This window comes from Myxine glutinosa, chromosome 12 (genome assembly GCF_964187855.1).
Source record: "Myxine glutinosa chromosome 12, kmMyxGlut1.1, whole genome shotgun sequence".
NCBI lineage: Eukaryota > Metazoa > Chordata > Myxini > Myxiniformes > Myxinidae > Myxine > Myxine glutinosa.
In genome coordinates, this window is record NC_136272.1 from 76,639,862 (window position 1) to 76,666,857 (window position 26,996).

At 42.5% G+C, this 26,996-nt stretch overlaps 1 protein-coding gene across 1 annotated transcript in view; it reads left to right on the forward strand.

Moving 5' to 3' along the window:
- Positions 1-22,806, forward strand: part of PKHD1L1 (PKHD1 like 1) — a 513,959-nt gene extending 491,153 nt beyond the window's left edge. Inside the window, exons 77-80 of the mRNA XM_078766275.1 lie at positions 2,554-2,710; positions 5,057-5,260; positions 6,637-6,726; positions 21,926-22,806. Of these exons, the coding sequence (XP_078622401.1) occupies positions 2,554-2,710; positions 5,057-5,260; positions 6,637-6,726; positions 21,926-21,966 (492 nt within the window). The 3' untranslated portion in view covers positions 21,967-22,806. The remainder of the gene's footprint in view (positions 1-2,553; positions 2,711-5,056; positions 5,261-6,636; positions 6,727-21,925) is intronic.
- The last annotated feature ends 4,190 nt before the right edge of the window (positions 22,807-26,996 follow it).

A 26,996-nucleotide genomic window follows, 5' to 3' on the forward strand; every position in this document is an offset into this window, starting at 1 on the left:
ATCCAATCGAACATTTATGGCGAGACTTGAAGATTGCATTCCATCGACGATCTCCATCAAACTTGGCAGAACTAGAGCAATTTTGACGTGAAGAATGGACAAATATTTCACCATCTCACTGTGCAAATCTGGTAGAGATCTACCCATAAAGACTTGTAGCAGTCATTGCTACAAAAGGTGTTTTCACCAAGTACTGACCGAAGGGGCTGAATACTTTTGCAACCAGTGAATTTTGATTTATACATGTTTTTTGCAGGTATTCCTGACATGCAATCTCCTTCATCTATAACAGTTTACTTTGATCTCTTCAGTTATTAATAAAAAGTTCATTTTGAAAAATTGTTTCTGCATAATTAATAATTCATCTAATTGTGGCATTATTTGTAGGGGGTGAATGCTTTTGTTGGCCAATGTATCGATCAGCACCTGTGATCATCCTGACTTGTCATGTCATACCATTGTCTCTTTCACAGCACATTCATGCAAATCCTTATTGCTCCCCAGATCCTCACTCTCAGTAAACTCTTTTTTCCCCCCACAATCTATTACTTTCTTGCACACCTGCTGCCATGTCCCATCCATATCAAAATGTCTCCTATATGTGAAGAATGAGCTTGCCTGTAGAGACACAGATGGCACCAAGATCTTCGAAGTAGGGGTAGAGGGATTGGAGGAGAGGGTGGAGAGAGATGCGTTTTTTCTTTTTCTATAGAAGGGCTTGTATTATCCTGACATTGGCTGCATAAAACCACCAAGGTGGAAAAACATTTCTGCCGCATCCGTCTGATGGTATATTCATGATCGTGAAGAAGTTTGTTGGTTCATTTTGAAAAAGATAAATAATGGTGGTGTGATAAAAGTCTGTAAGGGTGGGCTGGAAGACCCTGCCATTCCATCCAAACCCGTTGGTAACTCTCTCAACCTTAAAATGCTAAGCCTGCCATTTATTTTTTAGCTCACCTTTAACGTAGGGAGCTGATGGGATGGCGCGTTGTCCGTCCGTCAGGCTGAAAAACACTTGCAACTTCTTCTCAGAAACCGCTGAACGGATTGTGACCAAACATGGCACAAATTATATTTGTTGTGTTGCAACTCAAGTTTGTTCACGGCGTCAAAAAATTCAGGGTCTAAGGGGTCTACCTGGGGTCAAAGTGGGTCCAGGTTTGACCCCCAAAATAAGAATTTCCTTTTTCCCCTGAAACTACACACACTACTTCGATGAAACTTGACGACAACCTTCTTCAACCGTGATGTACCAAAGTTTGCTCACGGAATTATTGAGAAAATCAAGGTGCAAGTGGATCTGCATAGGATTGAAAGTGGGCCCAGGTTTTACCTCTGGGCCCACCACCAAATCAAGGTGCAAGCAGATCATGGGGTACAGTCCCATAATGTAGTTACTGATCCCTCCCAAAATAGGTATTTTTTTGTTTGTTTGTTTCAAGTCTTATGATGATGATAGTTTGATTCTGCATGCTGCCCTGTCTCCTAGCAACCATTGGAATTGGTTAAAAATACCGTGATACTGTTTAAAATACCTTTAGTCGGTCTACGATACTGCTTTATTCTACCAGGTGAGTGCCCACGGGTATTGCTCCTATTTTTTTCAATGGGGTTTTGTATTTATAGAGATCTCTTTCTGTCCTTTGACTGTAACAATTTTGGTGTCACAAGGATGTTAGTCATCATGAAGTTACAGTGAAGACTTGACAACCCAGGCATTATGTTGGTGGATTCGCATAGCACAGGCATGATAGTCCGAATAGACTCCTCCTTCATAAAATTTCCTTGTTGTTTTTACCCTCGCCAGAGGAGAGGGTATTGCATTTGAGTCCATTTGTTTGTCTGTTTGTCCACACAGAATAAATATGATTTTCTCTGCAACCGCTGGTCCGATTGACAGCGAATTTTCACCATAGGTGCAACTCCACCTGTAGAATTTTTTCATGATAATTATGACGTCATATGTCACGTGCCGCCATATTGGAAATACCGAAAAACTTTGCACCTCTATATCTCCGAAAGTGCTGAATATAAAGAATTGAGACATGGTTCATTGTAAAGAACTCTCCACGGGGAATAAAATATGTTAATGATGATGTCATAACTGCCTCCATTATGACGTCATAATTCGACAAGTACAAAGCCTCATCCGATCAAGATGAAATTTCTTCAGCATAATCTAGGAATAAATTAGTTTAGAAAAACAACATGATGATGACATCATCGGTAACGTGGTTTGGCCGCCATATTTGTTTTAACACAAAAGCCTTAAAACCACTGAAAATACATCCTCAGGAGGGTTTGCAATCTCTGATTGCTCTTTTTCTTGTTCGTTGTTGTAACCCAATGGTGCTCATCTCCTCCATGGGTGTAGTTCATGCAGAATTTGGAATTTGGTCAGGTTGCTCTCTCACAATGCACTACGGTTTTTGAAAAGCATGGTGAGATACTTTCACCTCGCATGCTCCAAATGCAAAGTTGCGGGAACTATGTGGAGAACATCGACATGAAGATTAATATAATTAATTTTGTTGTGTTTCGTGCTTTTAGGGCCAATGTGTTTCTGTGGGACTCACTTCTTGGAGGTTGGTGGCCACTTTGGTGAGAGTCAGAAATGGGACATTGACAAAGTTCCTCAACGGTATAGTTCGCATTCCATTCTCCGGCTGCTGGGCAAACTACACCAATCTTGGCATTGCTAAGCCAGGTACACCTTCATGTGCCACTCTGTACTGCATGAGGTTATGCTTCATGTTGTGTAAATTCAGATTGTTATAAATATTTTGTTGATGTAAAATTAGATGCAGGAAAGACAGCAGAGGTAACTTTGAGAAAATGAAATTCATGGGGTTAGGCTCTACCGGAAGAAATAAGGTTTCAAGTACTGTAGATTATTGTAGATGATAAAATATATGTTGAAGTCATGCAAGGGCTCTTTATTACCTACACCACCAAAGGTGGACGGAAGTTGTGTTTTCATCCATGTTTGTCTGTCTGATTGTTTGTTTAATATCTGAAACAGTTATGGATTTCGGCCAAAACTTGGTGGACACGTTGGGTATTTGCCAAGGACGAACTGACTCGATTTTGTTAAATATCCGGATCCAACACTATGATTTTTAAGTGATTCTTCACCACAGAATGATAGGGCCAAAAACGATATATAACATGAGATCTCCAAAAAAAATATGGACAGATTCGGACGAAACTTGGGGGACAGATTGCCTGTGTGACGAGGAAGAATTATTACTTGCAAAATCGAAGATGTCTGTCTGTCTGGTTCTGTCTGTCTGTCTGTCTGTTTGTTTGTCACCGGCCTACAGGTCACAATTTTCAACCGATCTTCACAAAACTTCACCAAATGGTAGAGTTGGTCAAAAGCAAGAAGCCTATTGTTTTTGGAGTCAAAAGGTCAAAAGGTCACCAACTTTGCTAAATTTATAAAATCCTCAACTTTCATCCGATTGACTTGAAATTTGAAGAGGACTTGCATATCTGGTCACTGAATTCAACCACCAAGTATATTTGAGGTCAACATAGGCCAAAAGGTCCACATAGGCCAAATTTCTAAAATCCTCAATTTTCATCCGATTGACTTGAAATTTGAAGAGGACTTGCATATCTGGTCACTGAATTCAACCACCAAGTATATTTGACGTCAACATAGGCCAAAAGGTCAACATAGGCCACATTTCTAAAATCGTCAATTTTCATCCAATTGACTTGAAATTTGAAGAGGACTTGCATATCTGGTCACTGAATTCAGCCACAACTTATATTTTAGGTAAACATAGGCCAAAAGGTCAACATAGGCCGAATTTCTAAAATCACCAATTTTCATTTGATTGACTTGAAATTCTAAGAGGATTTACATATATGGTCACTGAATTCAACCACCAACTATTTTTGAGGTCAACGTAGGCCAAAATGGTCAACATAGGCCAAGTTTTTAAAATCCTCAATTTTCAGCCGATTGACTTCAAATTGAACAGAATTTGCACATTGAGTCACTAAATAGGGAAAGTAACTATTTTTTTAGGTCAAAAGGTCAAAGGTCAACTCAAGGTCAACCTTCCAAAATCATCATTTTTCCATCTGAAAAATCGTCACTTTTCTTCCTGTTGACCCGAGCTTTGATCAAGATTGTCAATTTAAATCTTGATATAAAAAATATAACCACCTTTAGAGGCCATTTTTCCCCGCAAAGCGGGGGTTGGCCTTTTTCGGGAACCGTGGTTGTTGTTTTTCAGTCCCCTATTTGAAGCAATGTTTTACGGCCGGATGCCCTTCCTGACGCCAACCCTTTTTGCCGCCCCTTTAACGACAAACAGGGAATTACCAGTGAACTGGTACTCAATTAGCCGACCTCGGAAGGATGACAGGCTGAGTCAACCCCCCTGGCGTTAATTCAGCGATCTGACCGGGATTACGAACCCAGGATCCTTGGTATCCTAAGCCGGCACCCTAGCCGCAAGCCCAACACCAGGGATATCTTGATGAAAGATTTAAATTTAAATCTTGATGAAATGGACAATTTGCTGTATCAATGGAATTTTTTTTATTCGGGGTGGGGAGCGGATTTTGCAATTCTGGATCCGGATACCAGAATTTTTAAAATGTGATTCTTCATCGTTGAGTGATAGAGCTAAAACCAATATATAGCACGATATCTCAAATAGTTATGGACTGATTTGGACGAAACGTGGAGTCATTGGGTGTGTGACAAGGAAGAATCGATTTGATTTTTGTGAAGATCTGATCCAAATCGGTCCTATCTGTGGGATACAATTAAAACGTAAACTAAATTCAGCCTGATGGAGGTGTGTGCTCTACCAAGTACCGTTCTCGTTGATCCCATTTCAAGAAATTCCTATAGCAATATATAGAAGCTTTACATGCTTTTATACTTTTGTTGAGTGTTTTTATATGGAAGCTATCGATGAATCCTGTAGATACTGTGATCCCATAATGTAGTTACTGATCCCAAAGCTAAGTTGCACTGCAAGACCTGTAGCGAGATGTGCTCAATTATGGTTTACCTTGATCTCGGCAGGTGTGTTCCAGCTACGGTTTGATCTGGAAGGAAGGTTCCATGCAGATTCCAATGCGATAACTGTGAGAAGATTCATTGTGAAGTCAACAGGAATCTGGGGTTTAAAGCTCAGCATGCTTGCAGGAGTTATTTCTGCTGTACTGATGGCAGTCGCTGCACTCATACTATTGGTCGCTATTCCTTTTGCATGTTACAAGAAATCTGGTAAGATGCAAGCACTTATGTTGCCCTTTTCGTGTAGCTATTGTATTGCGACCATTGCATAGTGTTTGTAATAATCAACCAACAAAAGAAGATTTCATAATCCGTCTCGGTACAAGCCAAAGAGCATTTTAGCTTGACTATAATGAACTTCATGTGGTTCTAACTCTTACATATGCAGATATGATGGTTTGAACCTCCGCCACCAAAGGTTATGTTTTCACCCCTGTCTGTCTGTCTGTCTGTCTGTCTGTTTGTCTGACTGTGAACAGGATATCTCAAAACGTTGTGGACGGATTCAGACGAAATTTGGTAGACAGGTTGAGTGTGTACCAAGGGCGAATTTGTTAGATTTTGGTTAAAATCCGGATACTAGAATTTTAAACGTGATTCTTCACCATTGAGATCAGATCAGACCGAAAACTATATTTAGCGCGATGTCTGAAAAAGTTTTTGATGGATTTGGACGAAACTTGATGGATGGGATGGGTGGGTGACAATGAATAATTGATTTGATTTTGGTGAAGATCTGAATCCGGATCCGTATACGATAAATTTTTAAGTGATTCTTCATCATTGGGAGATTGGGCCAAAAACGATGTTTAGCATGATATTTCAAAAATGCTGTGGACGAATTATGATAAAACTAGGTGGATGAGTTGTGTGGGTGAGAGGAACAACCTATTAGATGTTGGTTCTGTCCGAACAATGTTCTGACCTATCGGTGAGATGCAAAACGTAAACTGTTCAGCCTGGTGTGCATTGCAAAAATGTATGCAAAATGCAAAATGTATGCGCTCTACCAGGTGCCATTCTATTTTACCCTTTCCCTTTTCATATGTGCATTGCCCTGAACAATCCCCCTCCCCTTCCTGTATAATCTTGGCCCAGTTATAAACTTCCATCCTATAAACTGGTGTTTCACAAGTAGGGTTGCACATCAATGTGTGTGCCGTCCCTTGGATGGATATTAAACTGGGCATCCCATCTGCCAGCATTAGTTGTTGGACGTTAAAGATCTGACGGTTTGTAACCCTAGCCATGTGACTGCTTCGGCAGCACCGGTGCCCTATATAGCTCATGGTTTATGATCTGATCTTCCTTTATGAAGTACACATTGAAACTTTGGCTGCACAACTTTACACCATGTACCAGAACATCCTCGACAACCATTAAAGCCGAGGCCAGACATCCCTTCCCTCCTCTCGCAATAACAAGGCAGAAAATAGAAATTTAAGCAGGTCGGGAATTTTACAATGATTAATGTATTTTTGATGACATAATATTTTTTTCTCTATTTTATGTGGAATCAGTTTTGTGATTGAGCATTTTCAGCTACGGTGTCATGAGAAATGAGACTTTCCTTCCATGTGTGGCAGTTTCAAAGACCCTGCAGATCTCCAAAAGTGCAACACACCATACAAATCCCACATACAACGCACATGCTGAGGCTGCTGCTGCTCCTGATGGTGAGACTATCACATCTACAAACACTGCAGCAGATATCCTTGGATTCCAGCTTGAGGCCACTTTGTAGTGATTTATCATGGAGTACTCCATATGTCGGGATGGCACGGGCAGAAAATGGCTGCCCATTCAAATGTGTACACAATTATATTCTTAAAACCCATTACAAAGTAAAGTCATACAACTTTAAAAGCCATACCTTTTATTCTCGAAAGGTTTCATAACCAAACAAGAAAGAAAAAGAGGCAAGAATATTTCACTAAAGTACCAAATTGAAAGATCGCAAAATGTCCGACTTGTTCATCCTCAGAATTGTTGGTAAATGTCATCCGACCGAGCACAATAATGGCTGAAGCAATTACAATGATTCCAACAGGAGGAAGCAACATTGTATCTTGGGCATTGTACCCGTACCATAACAAATTTTTAAAATCGGGTTTAAAAAATAATACAACCCCAAAAAACTACGGTGATGTATCGCTAGTCTGCGTATGCGCATGCATGAATTTGATCAACGCATGATCACATGCATTTGCTGTGATCCATCTGCGTATGTGCGCAATTAAGTGGTTCTGTTAGTGGCAGGATGTCTGGTGTACATTTGAGTCTTCCTGTCTTTTAAAAGAAACCCATTTAGTCCGAAGAGAACTGAACAACCACAACCTGTTAAACGTCAATTGCGAACGAGACAAACTTTCCCGTAAAACTCGCTGTCTGCTGTAAAGTCTCTAATAGATTACGAAGGAAAAGGGCCAAGAACAGTCTGCTGATGCTTTCATAGAGGTCCACAGGTGGTCATACCAGTTATTGAAAGTATTCTAATTTCACCATATACTGCACACGTACTATTGTTCAAGCAAATCATGCAGTTCCTCCTGCTCGTGTAACTAGATGTGATCATGTGACCCCTTTTTAAGGCATCTATTTATTACATGTACATAGAGTATGGAAGGGTGGGGAGGGAAGAAATGGGAAATGGCAACATTGAGAAAAGGAACAGAATGGGAGCGGATGGTGTTGCGTCGTGTAATTACATTGACGATGTACATGCTCATGTGGCTTTGGGCACGAGAGGATGCTTGGAAAGGAATGTAGAAAGCAGCTTTGAGGGAGGGAAATGACACCTTCGGTGGTGGAGATCATTGCACGCACCCACACTACAAATCCACAACTACCTCTAACATAGACATCTTCATACAGATGCTGCTATTGCCACCTACTGTATGACAGAAATGTCAAAATATGTCGTGATGACAATCCGTAAAAAGATTGTGGTGCTTTATTGTAGTATCATACCTCGTCATTCCAGAACTGAATCTGGACCTGAACCAAACCCCCTTCTGGTTATCTATCTATAATTCCACTAATCTCTGTGTGTGTGTGTGTGTGTCTGTGTGTGTGTTTGTTTGTCTGTGACCGCTGTTTCTCGACAACCACGGGTCCGATATACTTGCAACTTGCCAGGTATATTGCTGGGGACCCGAGGATGTGCCTTTTCAAGGTTTGAAATTAATCGGACAAGTAGTTACCGAGCTATGTCCAAAAAACGATTCAACCAATCAGAGAGCAGCGAGCTATCACGTGTGCCGAACGTGCCGAACAGACTCTGCCTCGGACGGCACATTTGAGAGCGTATTCATTTATTTCACAACTATGTTGGCGCTATACTATGTTTTAAAACTAATAAAAACTAATTTGCGATTCTTTCGCTTTCCTGCGCGTTTGAGCACGCTATGGCGATTTCTTTACCAAACTCCGCAAGCCGTTCGCTTTGGACCAAACCATTTCATGTAAATAGAGGGGGGGGATTGTCACCGTACTCGCAAGCCGTTCGCTTTGGACCAAACCATTTCATGTAAATAGAGGGGGGGGGATATAATTTTAGATATATATATAGTACGGGCATGCCCTAGTCTATCTATAATTCCACTAATCTCTGTATGTCTGTGACCGCTGTTTCTCGACAACCACGGGTCCGATATACTTGAAACTTGCCAGGTATATTGCTGGGGACCCGAGGATGTGCCTTTTCAAGGTTTCATATTAATCGGACAAGTAGTTACCGAGCTATGTCCAAAAAACGATTCAACCAATCAGAGAGCAGCGAGTTATCACGTGTGCCGAACGTGGCGAACAGACTCTGCCTCGGACGGCACATTTGAGAGCGTATTCATTTATTTCACGTTGGCAAACTATGTTGGCGTTAAACTATGTTTTAAAACTAATTAAAACTAATTTGCGATTCTTTCGCTTTCCTGTGCGTTTGTGCACGCTATGGCGATTTCTTTACCAAACTCCGCAAGCCGTTCGCTTTGGACCAAACCATTTCATGTAAATAGAGGGGGGGGGGATTGTCACCGTACTCGCAAGCCGTTCGCTTTGGACCAAACCATTTCATGTAAATAGAGGGGGGGGATATAATTTTAGATATATATATAGTACGGGCATGCCCTAGTACTACCTAAATCCAGGATCATTGCTCACCTGCACTCATTTGTTCCTCTTTTTTCTCCCACTTGTGGAACCAACTTCCACATTCTCTTCATTCTCATTCTTCCTTCCAGGTCATCGAAACAGCTGTTTACCACCATCTCTAATCGTCCCTAATTTAAAACCATTATCTTTTCTACCCTCATTAACCCCACTAATGTGACTCGGCATGCTCCGTGCGCCTCACCACACGTCGTTTCAGAGGGATAGGCCTCTTTGATCATGTCTGCTTTCTCAGGCAGTGAGGGGTGGTGGGAATGGTGGGTGGGGGTTAGTGGTGGTGATGGTGGATTGGGGATCGTGGGGGGAAGTGGGGGAATGGTGGAGGGGGAGGGGGGGGATGGATGGTGGGGGTGAGCGGCCAAAATTGGGTCTTCAGGGACTTTTGGGTCTTCAGGGTATTTTGGGTCTTTTGGGCCTTCGGGGTATTTTGGGTCTTCGGGGTCTTTTGATTATTTTGGTTCCTCTGGGTCTTTAAGGGTCTTTGGGGGGTATTTTGATTATTTGGAGTCTTTAAGGGTCTTTAGGATCTTCGTGGTGTTTTGGGTCTTCAGGGTATTTTGGGTCTTCAGGGTATTTTGGGTCTTCAGTGTCTTTTGGGTATTCAGGGTGTTTTGGGTCTTCAGTGTCTTTGGGGCCATTTGAGTCTTCAGGGTCTTTTGGATCTTTTGGGTTTTCAGGGGCTTTTGGGTATTAAGGGTCTATAAGGGTCTTTTGGGTCTTCAGGGGTTTTGGTGGTCTTCATGGTCTTGGGGGACTTAAAGGGTCGTCAAAGGTCTGAGGTGTCTCAACAGTCTAAAAGGTCAAACGGTATATTACAACAGTACGTAATTAAGAGATCACGGACTGTTTTTTGGGTGTAAATTTTATTTGAATAAGAAGACGTTTTGGTCACAAATAAACAAACATACAAACATCACCACATACGTTTGCTCTATTCTAATAAGATATTATAATGTTATATTTTAATATACTAGGGCATGCCCGTACTATATATATATATCTAAAATTATATCCCCCCCCTCTATTTACATGAAATGGTTTGGTCCAAAGCGAACGGCTTGCGAGTACGGTGACAATCCCCCCCCTCTATTTACATGAAATGGTTTGGTCCAAAGCGAACGGCTTGCGAGTACGGTGACAATCCCCCCCCTCTATTTACATGAAATGGTTTGGTCCAAAGCGAACGGCTTGCGAGTACGGTGACAATCCCCCCCCTCTATTTACATGAAATGGTTTGGTCCAAAGCGAACGGCTTGCGGAGTTTGGTAAAGAAATCGCCATAGCTCGGTAACTACTTGTCCGATTAATATGAAACCTTGAAAAGGCACATCCTCAGGTCCCCAGCAATATACCTGGCAAGTTTCAAGTATATCGGACCCGTGGTTGTCGAGAAACAGCGGTCACAGACAAACATACAAACATACAAACATACAAACATACAAACATACACACAGAGATTACTGGAATTATAGATAGATTTCAGATTGATATGAACAGACAAACATGTCTGAACATTGCAGACTGCTTTTGTTGCGTATGTGGCAAGTATACGCTTCGTACCCAACCGAAAAACAACAAATCGTATTAAGGTTGCATACAAGCACAACTTGGGATGCAAGGTGGCACCAAGATGAGATGTGAGCACCGCACATATGTTGCATTGTTTGTACCTCTGAACTGACACAATGGTTTAATGGGAAATGAACGTCGATGCCATTCGTCGTCCCAGTGGTGTGGCGGGAGCCGAAGAGTCATCTGAATTCATTTTACTTCTGCATGATTAAAGTGGCTGGTTTCACAAAATAATAAAAACTAGATAACATATCCAGATTGCCAGTTAGCACCAAATCCTGTGCCATATGATTCCACACCCCCCCACCCCCCACCTCACTCCAATCCCTCCTCCTTCCAAATTTTCAGTTTCCTCTCCTGAGAGTTTCCTTCTGTATCCATCTTGTCCAATGTCCACCCTATGCATCTTCTCCTGCCCCTCATTCCCCACTATACCCAGTGTTTGTCAAGGTCTGCTTCTATGTTGGCCTTCAATTCTGCTGTTGATGCTTCCCTCCTCTCTCTACCAACTGTTCCTTTTGTCTACCCACTGTTCTCTTCTCTCTACCCACTGTTGCTTTTGTCTACCCACTGTTCTCTTCTCTCTACCCACTGTTGCTTTTGTCTACCCACTGTTCTCTTCTCTCTACCCACTGTTGCTTTTGTCTACCCACTGTTCTCTTCTCTCTACCCACTGTTGCTTTTGTCGACCCACTGTTCTCTTATTTCTACCCACTGTTGCTTTTGTCTACCCACTGTTCTCTTCTCTCTACCCACTGTTGCTTTTGTCTACCCACTGTTCTCTTATTTCTACCCACTGTTGCTTTTGTCTACCCACTGTTCTCTTCTTTCTACCCACTGTTCCTTTTGTCTACCCACTGTTCTCTCTACCCACTGTTCCTTTTTTTTTTTTTTTTTGTTCTCGCTACCCACTGTTCCTTTTGTCTGCCCACTGTTCTCTCTACCCACTGTTCCTTTTTTCTACCCACTGTTCCTTTTGTCTACCCACTGTTCTTTCCAGCCACTGTTCCTTTTGTCTACCCATTGTCTCTCTACCCACTGTTCCTTTTGTCTACCCACTGTCTCTCTACCCACTGTTCCTTTTTTCTACCCACTGTTCCTTTTGTCTACCCACTGTTCTCTCTACCCACTGTTCCTTTTGTCTACCCACTGTTCTCTCTACCCACTGTTCCTTTTGTCTACCCACTGTTCCTTTTGTCTACCCACTGTTCTCTCTACCCACTGTCTCTCTACCCACTGTTCCTTTTGTCTACCCACTGTTCTCTCTACCCACTCTCTCTCTACCCACTGTTCCTTTTGTCTACCCACTGTTCTCTCTACCCACTGTTCCTTTTGTCTACCCATTGTCTCTCTACCCACTGTTCCTTTTGTCTACCCACTGTCTCTCTACCCACTGTTCCTTTTTTCTACCCACTGTTCCTTTTGTCTACCCACTGTTCTCTCTACCCACTGTTCCTTTTGTCTACCCACTGTTCCTTTTGTCTACCCACTGTTCCTTTTGTCTACCCACTGTTCCTTTTGTCTACCCACTGTTTCTTTTGTCTACCCACTGTTCCTTTTGTCTACCCACTGTTCCTTTTGTCTACCCACTGTCTCTCTAGCCACTGTTCCTTTTTTCTACCCACTGTTCCTTTTGTCTACCCACTGTTCTCTCTACCCACTGTTCCTTTTGTCTACCCATTGTCTCTCTACCCACTGTTCCTTTTTTCTACCCACTGCTCCTTTTTCTACCCACTGTTCCTTTTGTCTACCCACTGTTCTCTCTACCCACTGTTCCTTTTTTCCCCCCTTTTTTTTTGTTCTCTCTACCCACTGTTCCTTTTGTCTGCCCACTGTTCTCTCTGCCCACTGTTCTCTCTACCCAGTGTTCCTTTTTTCTACCCATTGTCTCTCTACCCACTGTTCCTTTTGTCTACCCACTGTTCTCTCTACCCAGTGTTCCTTTTTTCTACCCATTGTCTCTCTACCCACTGTTCCTTTTGTCTACCCGCTGTTCTCTCTACCCACTGTTCCTTTTGTCTACCCACTGTTATCGCTACCCACTGTTCCTTTTTTTCTACCCACTGCTCCTTTTTCTACCCTCTGTTCCCTTTCTCTGCCCACTGTTCTCTCTACCCACTGTTCTCTCTACACACTGTTCCTTTTGTCTGCCCACTGTTCTCTCTACCCACTGTTCCTTTTGTCTACCCACTGTTATCTCTACACACTGTTCCTTTTTTCTACCCACTGCTCCTTTTTCTACCCACTGTTCCTTTTTTCTACCCACTGTTCCTTTTGTCTACCCACTGTTCCCTTTCTCTGCCCACTGTTCTCTCTACCTACTGTTCTCTCTGCCCACTGTTCTCTCTACCCACTGTTCTCTCTGCGCACTGTTCTCTCTACCCACTGTTTTCTCTGCGCACTGTTCTCTCTACCCACTGTTCCTTTTGTCCAGTTGTGTCCTGGTCCGTTCAGTGTACTAATTCTAGCTCTTCCATGAGCCTCGACTGTATACAGTGGCGGACTGGGACTAAGAATCGGCCCAGGCATATGTAAGCACACCGGCTCAAATTTGGGCTGCAGGTAATTATTTATTTCATTATTTTTCCAAGCTTTTTTTCAAGGCTAATTCAACGTGCATATCTCAGCGAAAATAAGCAAAGCAATACCGAAATTAAAATATTGAATGATTCAACAGGGTAACCTCGACTCGTTGATTATTTTTTTTTGGGGAAATTTGATGTGCGATAAACTTGGTACTTGACGTATTAACGGGATTTGGCCGTGCGATCTTATTGGCCTATTTGGGCTGGTCTGAAAAATCACATGGGCTGGTGAGGAAGGATATTTGGGGCTGCCGAATATGAGAGTAAATTCCAACTGAGAGGGCAAACAAACGATGAAGCGTCCAAATCGGAGGAATTAAATATTTTAATATGAGGACTTCATCATGTATTTTTAATCATGTACCCGGTGTGTACCCCGGTTTAGAATAGGTACACTATCCCTGCGCATCGTAAGAGGCGACTCGGGGTTGGCGCCAGGAAGGGCATCCGGCCGTAAAAACATTGCCTCAAACAGGGAACCATGATTGTCATGGGACCCGCAAGGCTAACCCCCACTCTACCGGAGAAAATGGCCTTAAAACGATCATTCATTCATTCATTCATCATATAACTTAAAATAATAATAAAACTTTATTTCAGAAGGTCCAGTTGGGTTCATCACATACTGAACCCTCGGGCGTCTGTCGTCGTCATCTGTCGTCCGTTAACTTTTCGACGTTAACACTCCAGCGTCCACAAATATCAACCGATTCTGATCAAACTTGACATGCAGCATCCTTACCCGAAGCACCAGGTTGGTATTACATTTTAGCCCGATCCGTTGAAAAATGGCGGACTTAGGCGACCATTTTGTTTTTGGTCATGAAAACGACGTTAACACTCTGGCGTCCACAAATATGAATAGCTTTGATCAAACTTAGAATGTTTAACCCTTACCACACAAGGTAGGTTGCCATTGCATTCCAACCCGATCCGTCACAAAATGGCCGCCATAGGCCGCCATATTGTTTCCAGCTCCGAAACGACGTTGACGTTTCCTTTTATCTACACAACTATATTTCTGCAACATTGTTGCAAAGTGTACCATTGTATCAATTGTAAAACAAGGACAAGTATAAGGATACAAGGACCTTAAAATTATTACACAAGATTGTTGGCTTTTCATTTAAGTCAAATCTGGTACAGACAACTGACCTACTTTAAAGTTGTCCAGTCAGTTCAGTTGAGTTCTGCTTCCCTGGAAGCTCTGGTTTTTTTCTTTGCCCTGATCACATTTCCAACTTCCCCCACGGACCGGCCCTCGGAGTGTACCGGCCCACTGGGCATTTTCCAGAATGATACCTGCCAATCTTGCCTCAAACTCTTAACATGGTATTTTAACAATACTTTGAAACTTTGACAAATAAAATCACCCTTAACCTTAATCAGGCATGGGGGGCTTGGGGGGGGGGGGGTAACAAGAAAATAAGAAGGAATGTACAATACCCGGCTAACTTATGAAAGCTTGCTTCTAATTGGTGGAGAAAAGCCGATGACAAAAAAACACTTCTGGCCTACTAACCAGTAAATCCAGCACTTTATGGGTTAACTATTCATGCCACGGTCATTGGCCGTGAATATTGGGAAGATCCACCAGTCTGTGTTTGTGTGTTTGTTTTTCTCTTTGTTGGCAGAATAACTGCGCAATGATCTTAATATTGTGAATGTCTCATATGAGTTCAACCTTGAGCTTACAAGGAAAATTTAAAAGTACAATTTAGTACAGGGCTATATTTATTCATGCCGCAGCCGGAGGCTGGCGCATGAGTATTGGATAATCATGTCTGTGTGCACAATATGAAGGTCTGTGCCTAACTTGGCGATTCTAGCTGCTCATATTGTCGAGTGAGCAGGCACGAAGAGCTCGAGAGACTGCAGTTGAGTGGAAGAGGTGACTTTCAAAGGTCAAGCAATACCTATTCAGATCAACAGCAGCCATGACCAAGGAGCAGAAACAGCTGACACTAACTAACCAGGGATAGAGAGTCAGAATCAGAAGCCAGAGTAAATGAGAATGTGGAGAAAAAGTGATTGTTTAAATAAAAAAATGCACCAATACAGCTAAACAAATATTAATATACACCCGAATGTTATGTTTTCTCAACATCCGGGGGGTAGGAGGATGGGGAAGGGGAGAAGGCCAAATTTATTTTGCACCCATGATTTACCCATAGGTACTCCGAGCGCGTATATAAAATTTGAAGCAGATTGACCAAGCATTTTTGATCCTGAAGTCGGAGGCCATTACCTCGTGAAAAAAAATCGAACATTAGAACCCAAAAGCAGCACAAATTCAAATACAGCGTTAGATATTAAACTGCAAGTCTTAATAAGATATCGAATGAACAGAATGGAAGAAATTTGCCGTCACCACATACTGAGAACATGCATGCAGAAAGTTGATTCACCTCAAAAATGTTTGTAATAGTTGATCAAATCAAATCACAAATCAACCATGACTTATTAGAAGAGAAACAAAATGGAGCGAGTCAGCACCTCCTCTGAGTGCATTCTCGTTGAATATTCTGCTACAACATGACAAGCCATGGATTTGCTCATCAATTCTCATTGATAAGCTACAAAGATAAGCTACAATAGAATGTGCTACAATCTTATCAATTCTCTCCAAAAAGACCGACTGGACAACCCTCCCATCCACTTTCTGAATAATCCTCTCCAAGAAGTTCTGTCACTCAAGCTTTTGGGTCTCACTATCTGCCATGATCTTTCCTGGGAAAACCACATTTCAAATCTGGCCTCCAAAGCCAGTCGCCGACTGGGCATCCTCCGTCGTGCGAAGTCCTTCCTCGGCACACCTGAGCTCCTCACCACATACAAGGCTTTCATCCGCAGCTCAATGGAGTACTGCTCTCCCCTCTGGGCTGGTGCTCCTGCCTCACACCTAGCTCGTCTTCACGCTGTTGAAACCAAAGCGTTCAGAATCATTGGAATCTCCCGTGATGACGCTATCTCCGAGGGCCTTTCACTTACTCACCGCAGGCAGGTTGGTGGTCTTTCTGTGTTCTACCGACTCCTCTCCGGCCTTGCCCCCCAGCTCTCTCTGTGCTTTGTCCCCCAAATATTCCTACAGGTCGCACAAGATCTGCCTGCAACCCTCTTATGGTTAAACTGCCAAAATCAAGACTCTCTGCTCACCTTCGCTCCTTCATGCCTCTTTTCTTCCGCCTCTGGAACAAACTCCCTCACTCCCTTCAATCCCACTCCACCCTCCAGGTCTTTAAAACAGCTGTTCACCACCATCTCTTATCTTCCCCCATCCAAAACCTTGATCTTTTCTACCCCCACTAATTTCACCCCAGATCCACTTTTTTGAAATACCAACTTCTTTCCTGGAAGTCCTTGGTGTCCTTGTGTTTATACTTCTCTCACCCCCCCCCCCCCCTTCCCACGCCACCTATCCCCAAGCCCTCTCCCTCCCACACATTCCCGATGTCCCTCACAAATGTTGTGTTTATGTGCTTCCCCTTCTCTCGCCATCTTGTCTACCGCTCCCCTTTTTATATACTTTGTTTGTTTGTCTGTTTGATTTGTTTGTGTGATAAATGTTAGCTCTTTCACGAGCCTCGATTATGTATACAAAAAAAAAAAAAAAAATATTACAAGTCTCTTATTACAAGTCCTTGTGCTTAAAAATGTTTAAATAACAACAAATATACATGGCATTCACCGAAACTTTCCACAAAGAGAATGCCAAAAAACATGTACACAAGAAAAATGTGCATGCAATCTATTTGTAAATCACCAAAGTTCTTCCGAAAACCCCCGCACCCGAGAACTTGTAATTAGGTCTATCCCTCTTTGAGGGAAAAACTGATGTACATGACAAAAGTAGTACTGTGCTATCTGAGGACAAGGCCAACGTTTTCCATTAACTCTTGCAAAAGGAGATAAATTGAAACCAGATGGGTGAATTACAGTGAGAGAACCGTAGTTTAAAAGCTGTGAATACCAAAGTTAACATCGCATTGCATCATGACTGAGGATATAGAGAAGAGAGATAGGTGACTTGGAGAAGCCAAAGTGGGTGTCACATCCTCGGTGAGACTGTGTAGTAAAGAGTTTGGCTTTGTGTCGGCAATGTTTACATCAAGAAGGAAGTGTTTCCTTGGAATGCACCTTTTTATTTTCAATACAAAATCGAGGCTTGCATAAGAGCAAGAGGACAGAAGGTACAAATGCTACGTCTTTCAATAAAACGTGTAAAATTTGAGCAATTAATTAATCAGACTAAACTGTAAGCACCCAATATGCTGAGGACCTGGAGAAACTAGATGGTATTCATGGAATACTTACCCTGTGCAGTCAACTTGGTGTGAGCTAACTCTTCTGTTTTTGAACATTTTTTTTTTTGATCCAATATGGCTGCCAGACCACGTGAGCGATGACCTCAGAAATTTATATTCTCTAATATAATTGTTGCATAGATCATGCTCAATACATTTCAAACTGATCAGACTAAGCGTTGTCCCTGTCGAATTATGACGTCATAATTATGGCACCAATGACATCATCGTTAACAACACCTATTCCCCATATGGAGTTCTTTACAATGAGCCACGTTTCAATTTTTTCCATGCAGCAGTTTTGGAGATATAGAGGTGCAACCTTTTTCGGTTTTTCCAAGATGGCGCCTGTACCACATGACCTATGACGTCATGATTATCATTAAAATATTCGAAAGGAGGAGGCGTTTCTATGGTGAAAATTTCGTGTCCATCAGTCCAACAGTTGCTGAAAAAAAATATATAATCGGATAAGTGTTGTACTTGTCGAATTATGACGTCATAACAAAGGCACCGATGACATCATCATTAACATATCTTATTCCCCATGGGGAGTAGTTGACAATGAGCCAGGTCTCAATTTTTCCCATGCAGCGGTTTCAGAGATATAGAGGTGTTAAGTTTTTCCTAGATGGCGCCTGTACCACGTGACCTATGACGTCATAATAATCATTAAAATATTATACAGAAGGCCCTCCTATGGTGAAAATTTCGTGTCAATCGGACCAAGAATTGCAGAGAAAATGAATTTTTAAAATTCAGTCATGTATGGCACATGCACACGTACGTAACTGAATGCTTAACCCCGCTTTTTGCTTCGTGAACGCAGGTTAACAATGACACGGTCAACTGAAATGGCAGTAGGTGGAGAGCATACCTCCGCCAGGCTGAACAGTTTGTTTTGTGTCCCAATGCCAGGTCGGATCTGGATCTGGACCTGAACCAAAAGGTAATCAGCTTGTTCTTGTCACTTACAAAAACTCATCCACCGAGTTTTGTCATAAGTCGCCCCCAACTTTTTGAAATATGCCACATGGATATATCCTTCACCATTGACAGATAGGACAAAAACAATCATTGAAAAATTCTAAGATCCAGATCCGGATCCAGATCTTCTCCAAAATCGAATCATTTCGTCCGTGTCAAATACCAAACCTCTACACCAAATTTTGGCCGAATCCTCACAACTTTGAGGTATCCTGTTCACAAACAAACAGACAGACAGATAGGGGTGAAAACATAACCTCGATCCACCTTCGGTGGCGGAGGTAATTATGGACCACAGTTTGTGGTACCTGCAAAAAACTAAAATCTCAAGACTGAACTCTTGGCATCGTCCTCTTCTCTTTCTGCAGATCTGGATAAAATTACAAGCTGGTCAAACACATGGAACATGTCTCTCAATAATGGCAAATCTCACACTCTCACGATGGCTCTCCGAAAAGACTGTCTGTAAAACCCTCCCATCTACTTGCTGAACAATCCTCTCCAAGAAGTTCTGTCACTCAAGCTTTTGGGTCTCACTATCTGCCATGATCTTTCTTGGGAAAACCACATTTCAAATCTGGCCTCCAAAGCCAGTCGCCGACTGGGCATCCTCCGTCGTGCGAAGTCCTTCCTCGGCACACCTGAGCTCCTCACCACATACAAGGCTTTCATCCGCAGCTCAATGGAATACTGCTCTCCCCTCTGGGCTGGTGCACCTGCCTCACACCTAGCTCGGCTTCACACTGTAGAATTCAAGGCTTTTGGAATCTCCCGCGATGAAACTGATTCTGAGGTCCTTTCACTCACTCACCACAAGCAGGTTGGTGGTCTTTCTGTCTTCTCCCGACTCCTCTCCATTCTGGTCTCCGCACAAGATCTGCCTGCAACCCTCTTATGGTTAAATTGCCAAAATCAAGACTCTCTGCTCACCTTCACTCTTTCATTCCTCTTTTCTCCCTCTTGAACAAACTCCCTCACTCCCTTCAATCCCACTCCTCCCTCCAGGTCTTTAAAACAGCTGTTCACCACCATCTCTTATCTTCCCCCATCCAAAACCTTGATCTTTTCTGCACCTGTTAATACACCCCAAATCCACCTCCTTCAAATTCCATTTTCTTTCCTGAAAGGCCTTGTAATGTCCATATTGTTTACCCCGTGTACCCCGCCCCAGCCCTCTCCCTTCCACAGATATCCCGATGTCCCTGGTTCCTACTGATGTTGTGCTTCCCTCCCTTTCCCTCTCTTGTCTCCCGCTCCCTTTATTATATGTTATTTGTATTCGGTCGTATACGAGCTTCGACTGTGTTCAAAAAAGCCAATATCGAAACAGTTAACTTGACTAATGATAGGTTTGGAACACTGAGCAAACATTTCATCTCTTTTGTATCCTGCCATCGTTACCTGACATGTCACAGGTCGACAAGAGCTCCGCATTGCTGCTGCTGTTGTGGTTCTTGTTTTGGTCAATTTTTGAAATGTGCACCCATTGGTTAGACAACTGCCGGACCACACCCACATTTGTTGCTTGACTCCACCCAGCCAAAATAATATGACCGCCATCTTGTTTTTCTTGTGGGCCGAAGGCATCAAGCCTGCAGGCCTCTGCTGATTATACACCACCCGGGTTTGTTGCATCAGATTCCCATTGGCTTTGTTTGGGTCGAGTGTTGCTCACAATGAGGGACCCTGAAAAATCTAATCGATGTCAAATAAAGATGATTTCATCAAGCGTTAGGTAATTTCAATCAAGCGTTGCATTACGTTACGTAAATTTGATCAAGCGTAATTATGGTATGTAATCGAGCATTATGTTGAGTGAATTGAGTGAATTACTAAAAAAAATAGCGTTAGGTATTCATTGAACGGCCCCATATTAGGGTTAACCAAACCGTGACAGTGTGACGAATCTGTTTGTTCTGATATAACCGTGGCTGTTCTTATATAACCGTGGCGGAGGGTGACATGGACAAGAGGTGTCGAGTTAACCTTTCAATAGCGCATTAAACGTGTTTCCCAACATTTATTACAAAGAGGTTATAGCAAAGTAAAGGTAGAATGAAGAACTAGCCTTGCTGAAGAATGAAGAACTCGAACAATGGAGGAAATCAACAGCACCATGTGAAGCAAGGAGAATCTGATGTATCAGGTGTTAACCCTTTTGTCAGAGCAAGGAAGGGAGATGCGATAAGGGCGAGGGTTTATTGATGAAGGGTGGGAGTAAGTCAGAGATGTGTGGGTTCAGGTAGGGTGTGCGAATGACTAAAATGAGGGGGTTGCTCAGACGAAGGGTTAACGTCTGAAACGTCAGCTTCTCCTTACTTCCCATGGAGGTTACCATACCTCAGTGAACGTCCTATTGATTTCATCTATAATTGCAAAGTCAACTTCTCATCACCTAACTTAATTTACCTACGGTTGGGTCTCTCTGACCTGTGCATTTGGTCAACTAGTAGTAATTGGTCAACTAGTAGTAACTTCACGTCCTTGTAGCATACCTGCCTTGTGTCGTGCTTGAGCATTAGCTTACCTTTCACCAAACACAGATGTGCTTGGGCCAGGGTGGGGGATTATACGAATTCGTTATAATATGACTGCAGAATGATACTGATGTTGTTAACACGATTACTATGAATTAATGTATTATTTGCCTGATTTTGGCTTAACGGTTAAGGTGGCTGGCTTGAATTTCAGGGTCCTCAGTTCAAACCCCTATTATGATGACGAATTAACACCAGGTAGGTTGACTCAGCGTGTCATCCTTCTGAGGTCAGCAAAATGGGTAATAACTTACTGGGAAGAATGGCCCGTCCAAGTATCCTGCCTCGGAGTGGTGACCTGTCCAGGATTGTGCCCAATCGTCTAGGAAACAAATTTGGCAGCCCTGCACACCTGAAGATGCAAAAGGAGTGGTCTTCACCGTCTTCCTCTTGTTACAATGTTATCATCGTTTTGTTATTTATTTTGTGATTAGAATGTCCTGCTATGGAAGGACCTATTAAACTGCTCTTTACACCTTAATATGGCACGTGCTTAGAAACATGGGAATTCTTCTGGATTATTCATTGTTAATTAGCCGAATCAACTCAGGAGATCATCATGATCTTTTTGTGTCACATTCCACATGAGAAAGCTCCAGTAGAACATCACAAAAAACATGCTACGCACACACACACACACGCCTCATCCATTCACAGTAGATGTTGACGTTGTGCAGACTTTTTATGGTATTCCTTTATGTACTTTCGTTGATGCATTTGCAGCCACACCTGCAGCATCGCGCATTTCTGCAGCTGAAGAATAATTACCATGTGAGCCATGCACCCTCCTCCAGTACGTGATGTTGACATGCTGCTTCCGACACCTTTTCAATGCCCATTGAATTACACATTTCCATATGGTTTGTGCATGATCGTAATAACACATACGCCATGTTGTGTATTTCTTTGCTGTTTCTGTTTCATTGAAGTTTTAGACAACGATGTTATTCTATTGATCGATTTCAGTTTGGTCCATCTTAGTGCTCCCATCTGAGCAGACAGCTCTTGACCTACTAATGTCCTTGTAATTTACGTGAAAGTACATCGATGTCTTCTCATGTCCTTGTCTTGCGTGTTATGCATGTTCAACCCTTCAATGAGCCTAAGATTACTGTTGAAATAAATAAATAAATATCCTCAGCTGTCTTTGCCCAACAGGAATTAACAATCGACTGCACATCCCAGGGTTGTTTGTGTTGGTCATAACTTGCAACATTTGCCTTCCAAGCCATGAACATGCAGCTATGTTCATTCGCATTTGCTTTATGCACATGTTACAACCTTTATTGTACCTGTAATTTGAACAATACGAGCTGTTAAAATTGATCCGATTTAACAACTTTACATAAAAAGGTTGAATTGCTTTGTTGGAGGAGTTATTCCTACTCATGTTTAAATTACAATACATGTTATTGTTTCATTTACTTGTTTTGATATTGAGACAACTAGTTAAAGGTATTTTATTCGTTCATTTGCACTGGTTGCTTTTGGCTTGTTTATGTATTAACCACGACCGTGGGGCCAAAACAATTATATAATACCTGAATCTCATATGCATTGAGATGGGGAGATTTCATAATAAAAGAAAAGCTGAGAAAAGGAAATGCTGAGTGGAGAGAGAGAGGTTGTGGAGAAGGGGTAAAATACAAAGAAGCAGAAATAAGCATACAGGGAGTGAAGCGAATGAAGGTTCAATATTCTGCCATGAAGCATATATAATATGAATGTATTGTTCTTGATTTCTGCAAGCAGATAAATAGACAAGAAGACGTCATGCAGAGCACGATACTTGCAAAATCCACCCTTCTCCAAAATAAAACGTTGCCGTAGATGCATCAAATTGTCCATTTCATTAAAATTAAAATTGATGATCTTAATCAAAGCTCGGGTCAATTGGATTAAAATTGATTTTTTTTCCAGATAAAAATAGATATTAGAAGTTTGACCTTGAGTTGACCTTTGACCTTTTGCCCTCAAAAATAGTTGGTTTCCCAATTCAGTGATGCACTCTGTAATTGTTTAAGTTTCAAGTTAAAAGGATGAAAAGTGATGATTTTTCAGATGAAAATTGATTATATTAGAAGTTTGACCTTGAGTTGACCTTTGACCTTTTGCCCTCAAAAATAGTTGGTTTCCCAATTCAGTGATGCACTCTGTAATTGTTTAAGTTTCAAGTTAAAAGGATGAAAAGTGATGATTTTTCAGATGAAAATTGATTATATTAGAAGTTTGACCTTGAGTTGACCTTTGACCTTAAAAATAGTCGGTTTCCCAATTCAGTGAGGCACTCTGCAATTGCTGTATAATTTTCAAGTCAATCGGATGAAAATTGATGATTTTTCAGATGAAAATAGATATTAGATGTTCGACCTTGAATTGACCTTTGACCTTTTCACTTCAAAAATAGTTCGTTTCCCAATTTAGTGACTCAATATGCAAATGCTGTTCATTTTTCAAGTAAATCGGATGAAAAATAATCTTTTTTAGAAATTCGACCCCTAGATGACCTTTGACCTCAAAATCAGTAGGATTCTTCCTTATAACCAACTCTATCATCTGGTGAAGTTTCGTGAAGATCGGTTTAAAATTGCGACCTGTAGATGATAGACAGACAGACAGACAGACAGGACCACACACAACCACCTTTAGAGGCCATTTTTCCCCGCAAGCGGGGGTTGGCCTTTTTCGGGCACCGTGGTTGTTGTTGTTTTTTTGGTCCTCTTTTTGAAGCAATGTTTTATGGCCAGATGCCCTTCCTGCCGCCAACCCTGTTTGTCGCCTTTTACGACAAACAGGAGACCAACCAATATACTTGAAAAATCTTCGATTTTGTGAGTAATACATTCAAAAAGATGAGTGAGCATCGTAAGCTCTTTATTCATGCGTGCTCCAAGCTCCACCTCTCTTCTGGCCAAGGAAGTGATATTTTCATTTGCGGACATCATGGACACTGTTTTATTCCCTTTTTTTTTGTATACAAGATCGAGGCTCGTGAAAGAGCGAACATTAATCACACAGAAAATCAACCCGACCCATAAAACACAATAAGGGGAGCGGTAGACAAGATGGGGAGAGAAGGGGAAGCACACAAACACAACATTTGAGAGCAGGGACATCGAGAGAACTGTGGGAGGGAGAGGGCTTGGGGGGAGGTGGGAGAGGTATAAAACATATGGACATTGGAAGGACTTCCACAAAAGAAGTTCGAATTTCAAAAAAGTGTATCTGGGGTGAATTAGCGGGGGTAGAAAAGATCAAGGTTTTGGATGGGGGAAGATAAGAGATCGTGGTGAACAGCTGTTTAAAAGACCTGGAGGAAGGAGTGGGATTGAAGGGAGTGGGGGAGTTTGTTCCAGAGGCAGGAGAAAAGGGGAATGAAAGAGTGAAGGTGAGCAGAGAGCCTAGACTTTGGCAGTTTAACCATAAGAGGGTTGCTGGCAGATCTTGTGCAACCTGTAGGAATATTTGGGGGACAGAGCACAGAGAGAGCTGGGGGAGCAAGGCCAGAGAGGAGTCGGTAGAAGACAGAAAGACCACCAACCTGCCTGCGGTGAGTGAGTGAAAGGCCCTCGGAGTTAGCTTCATCGCAGGAGATTCCAATGATTCTGAAAGCTTTGGTTTCAACAGCGTGAAGCCGAGCTAGGTGTGAGGCAGGGGCACCGGCCCAGAGGGGGGAACAGTATTCCATTGAGCTGCGGATGAAAGCCTTGTATGTGGTGAGGAGCTCAGGTGTGCCCAGGAAGGACTTCGCACGACGGAGGATGCCCAGTCGGCGACTGGCTTTGGAGGCCAGCTTGGAAATGTGGTTTTCCCAAGAAAGATCGTGGAAGATAAAGAGACCCAAAAGCTTGAGCGACAGAACTTCTTGGAGTTCTTCTGGCATTGTGGCTTCGAGTTACATGAGTATGCCAATTTTCAACTTTCTCGCCCACCTATAAAGTATTAAGCATTATATCAGTGAGTCATTGAGCGGTAACAAAAAAAATAATATATATACAGTCACGTGAAAAAGTAAGTACACCCCCTGTAAAGTTTTGACTTTTTCAACATATTTCAACATACAGCTATGTGATCTTCATTTCAACAACATTGATAAATAAAGGTGATATAATATAACAAATATCATGAAACATTTACATTTTGTAGTCCATTGTGTAATTTAAATAAACATAAATGCAAATTTCGCATGTGGAAAAAGTAAGTGCACCCTTGCTTCCAATAGGTGGTATTGCCCCCTTTGGCAGAAACAACCTCAAGTAGGCGTTTCTTATAACTGTCGACCAGTCTCTGACATCGACTGGGAGAAATTTTTGCCCACTCCTCCATGCAGAATTATTTCAGCTGTGCGATGTTTGAGGGGTTTCTTGCATGCACAACAACAACAACATGCATTTTAAGGCCATTTTCCCTGCTAGAGCGGGGGCTAGCCTTGCGGTCCCCATGACAATCTTCTCCATTTTGCCCTATTTTCTGCATCTCTCCTTGTTAACCCCCTTGCCCGCATTTCTTCTTCCACCATCTTTAGCCAAGTCTTTCTTGGTCTTCCCCGTCCTCTACTTCCTTCTACATTCATTTCCATCACTCTTCTCAACCAGTCACTTTCATCCTTCCTCAACACATGACCAAACCATCTCAACCTGTTCCTCTTCACAGCATCAATCACAGGCAATATTCCCATCATCTTTCGCAATTCATCATTTGTCTTCCTCTCTCTCAATGATACTCCGCACATCCATCGAACCATTCGCATTTCCACCCTTTCCAGCCTTCGTTGCTGCTCTACGTTCATTACCCATGTCTCGCCTCCATACATCATAACACTTCTCACACATGCAGCATACACCTTTCCCTTCAGCTTCAGCGACACTCTCCTCCTCATCAGCACGCCACTCAGTTCCCGAAACTTCTTTCATGCACATCTCACTCGAGCAACCGTGGCCGAGTCTGATCCACCTTCTCCATTCAGCATGTCTCCGACGTAGCAAAATGTTTTCACACCTTCCAGCTTCACGCCGTCTCCAAGATCCAACTCAACATTTCCTCCATCTGCAGCTCCCTCTGTGCACACCTTACATTTGAATGTAGCTGCCACACTGGTAAATGACCCTCTCAGACCACTACATTTTTGATGAACCCACTCAGCGCACATTGTACATTGAATGGAGTTCACTCCGACACCCTTCCTGCACACAGCACACGGCCACTTCCCAGTTCTTTCCACCTCACCACATGCTTTACCACTTGCCATCACCTTCGTCTTTCCGTTATTCACCTTCAGACCTTTTGTCTCCATACATTCCTTCCACTTGTTCATCTTCTCCTTCAGTCCATCCATACTTTCTGCAATCAACACCAGATCATCTGCATACAACAACTCCCACGGTAAACCCTCGTTTACGTTCTGAGCCAGCACCTCCATCACAGCTACAAATAGTAGTGGACTTAGTACCGACCCCTGATGCACTCCCACCTTCACCTCAAACTCACCACTGTTCCCGTCCTTCGTCCTTACAGCTGTGCGCGCTCTTTTGTACATTGCCATCACGACTCTGATCAACCATTCCTCCACTCCTAACTTCCTCAATGCCCATGTCAATACTTTGCGTGGAACCCTATCGAATGCTTTCTCCAGATCAACAAAACAGCATGCACAGCTCGTTTCAAATCCTCCCACAACATCTCGATGGGATTTAGATCCGGGCTTTGACTTGGCCATTCCAGAACCCTCCATTTCTTTCTTTTCAGCCATTCCTTGGTGGATTTACTGGTATGTTTAGGGTCATTTCAATGTTGC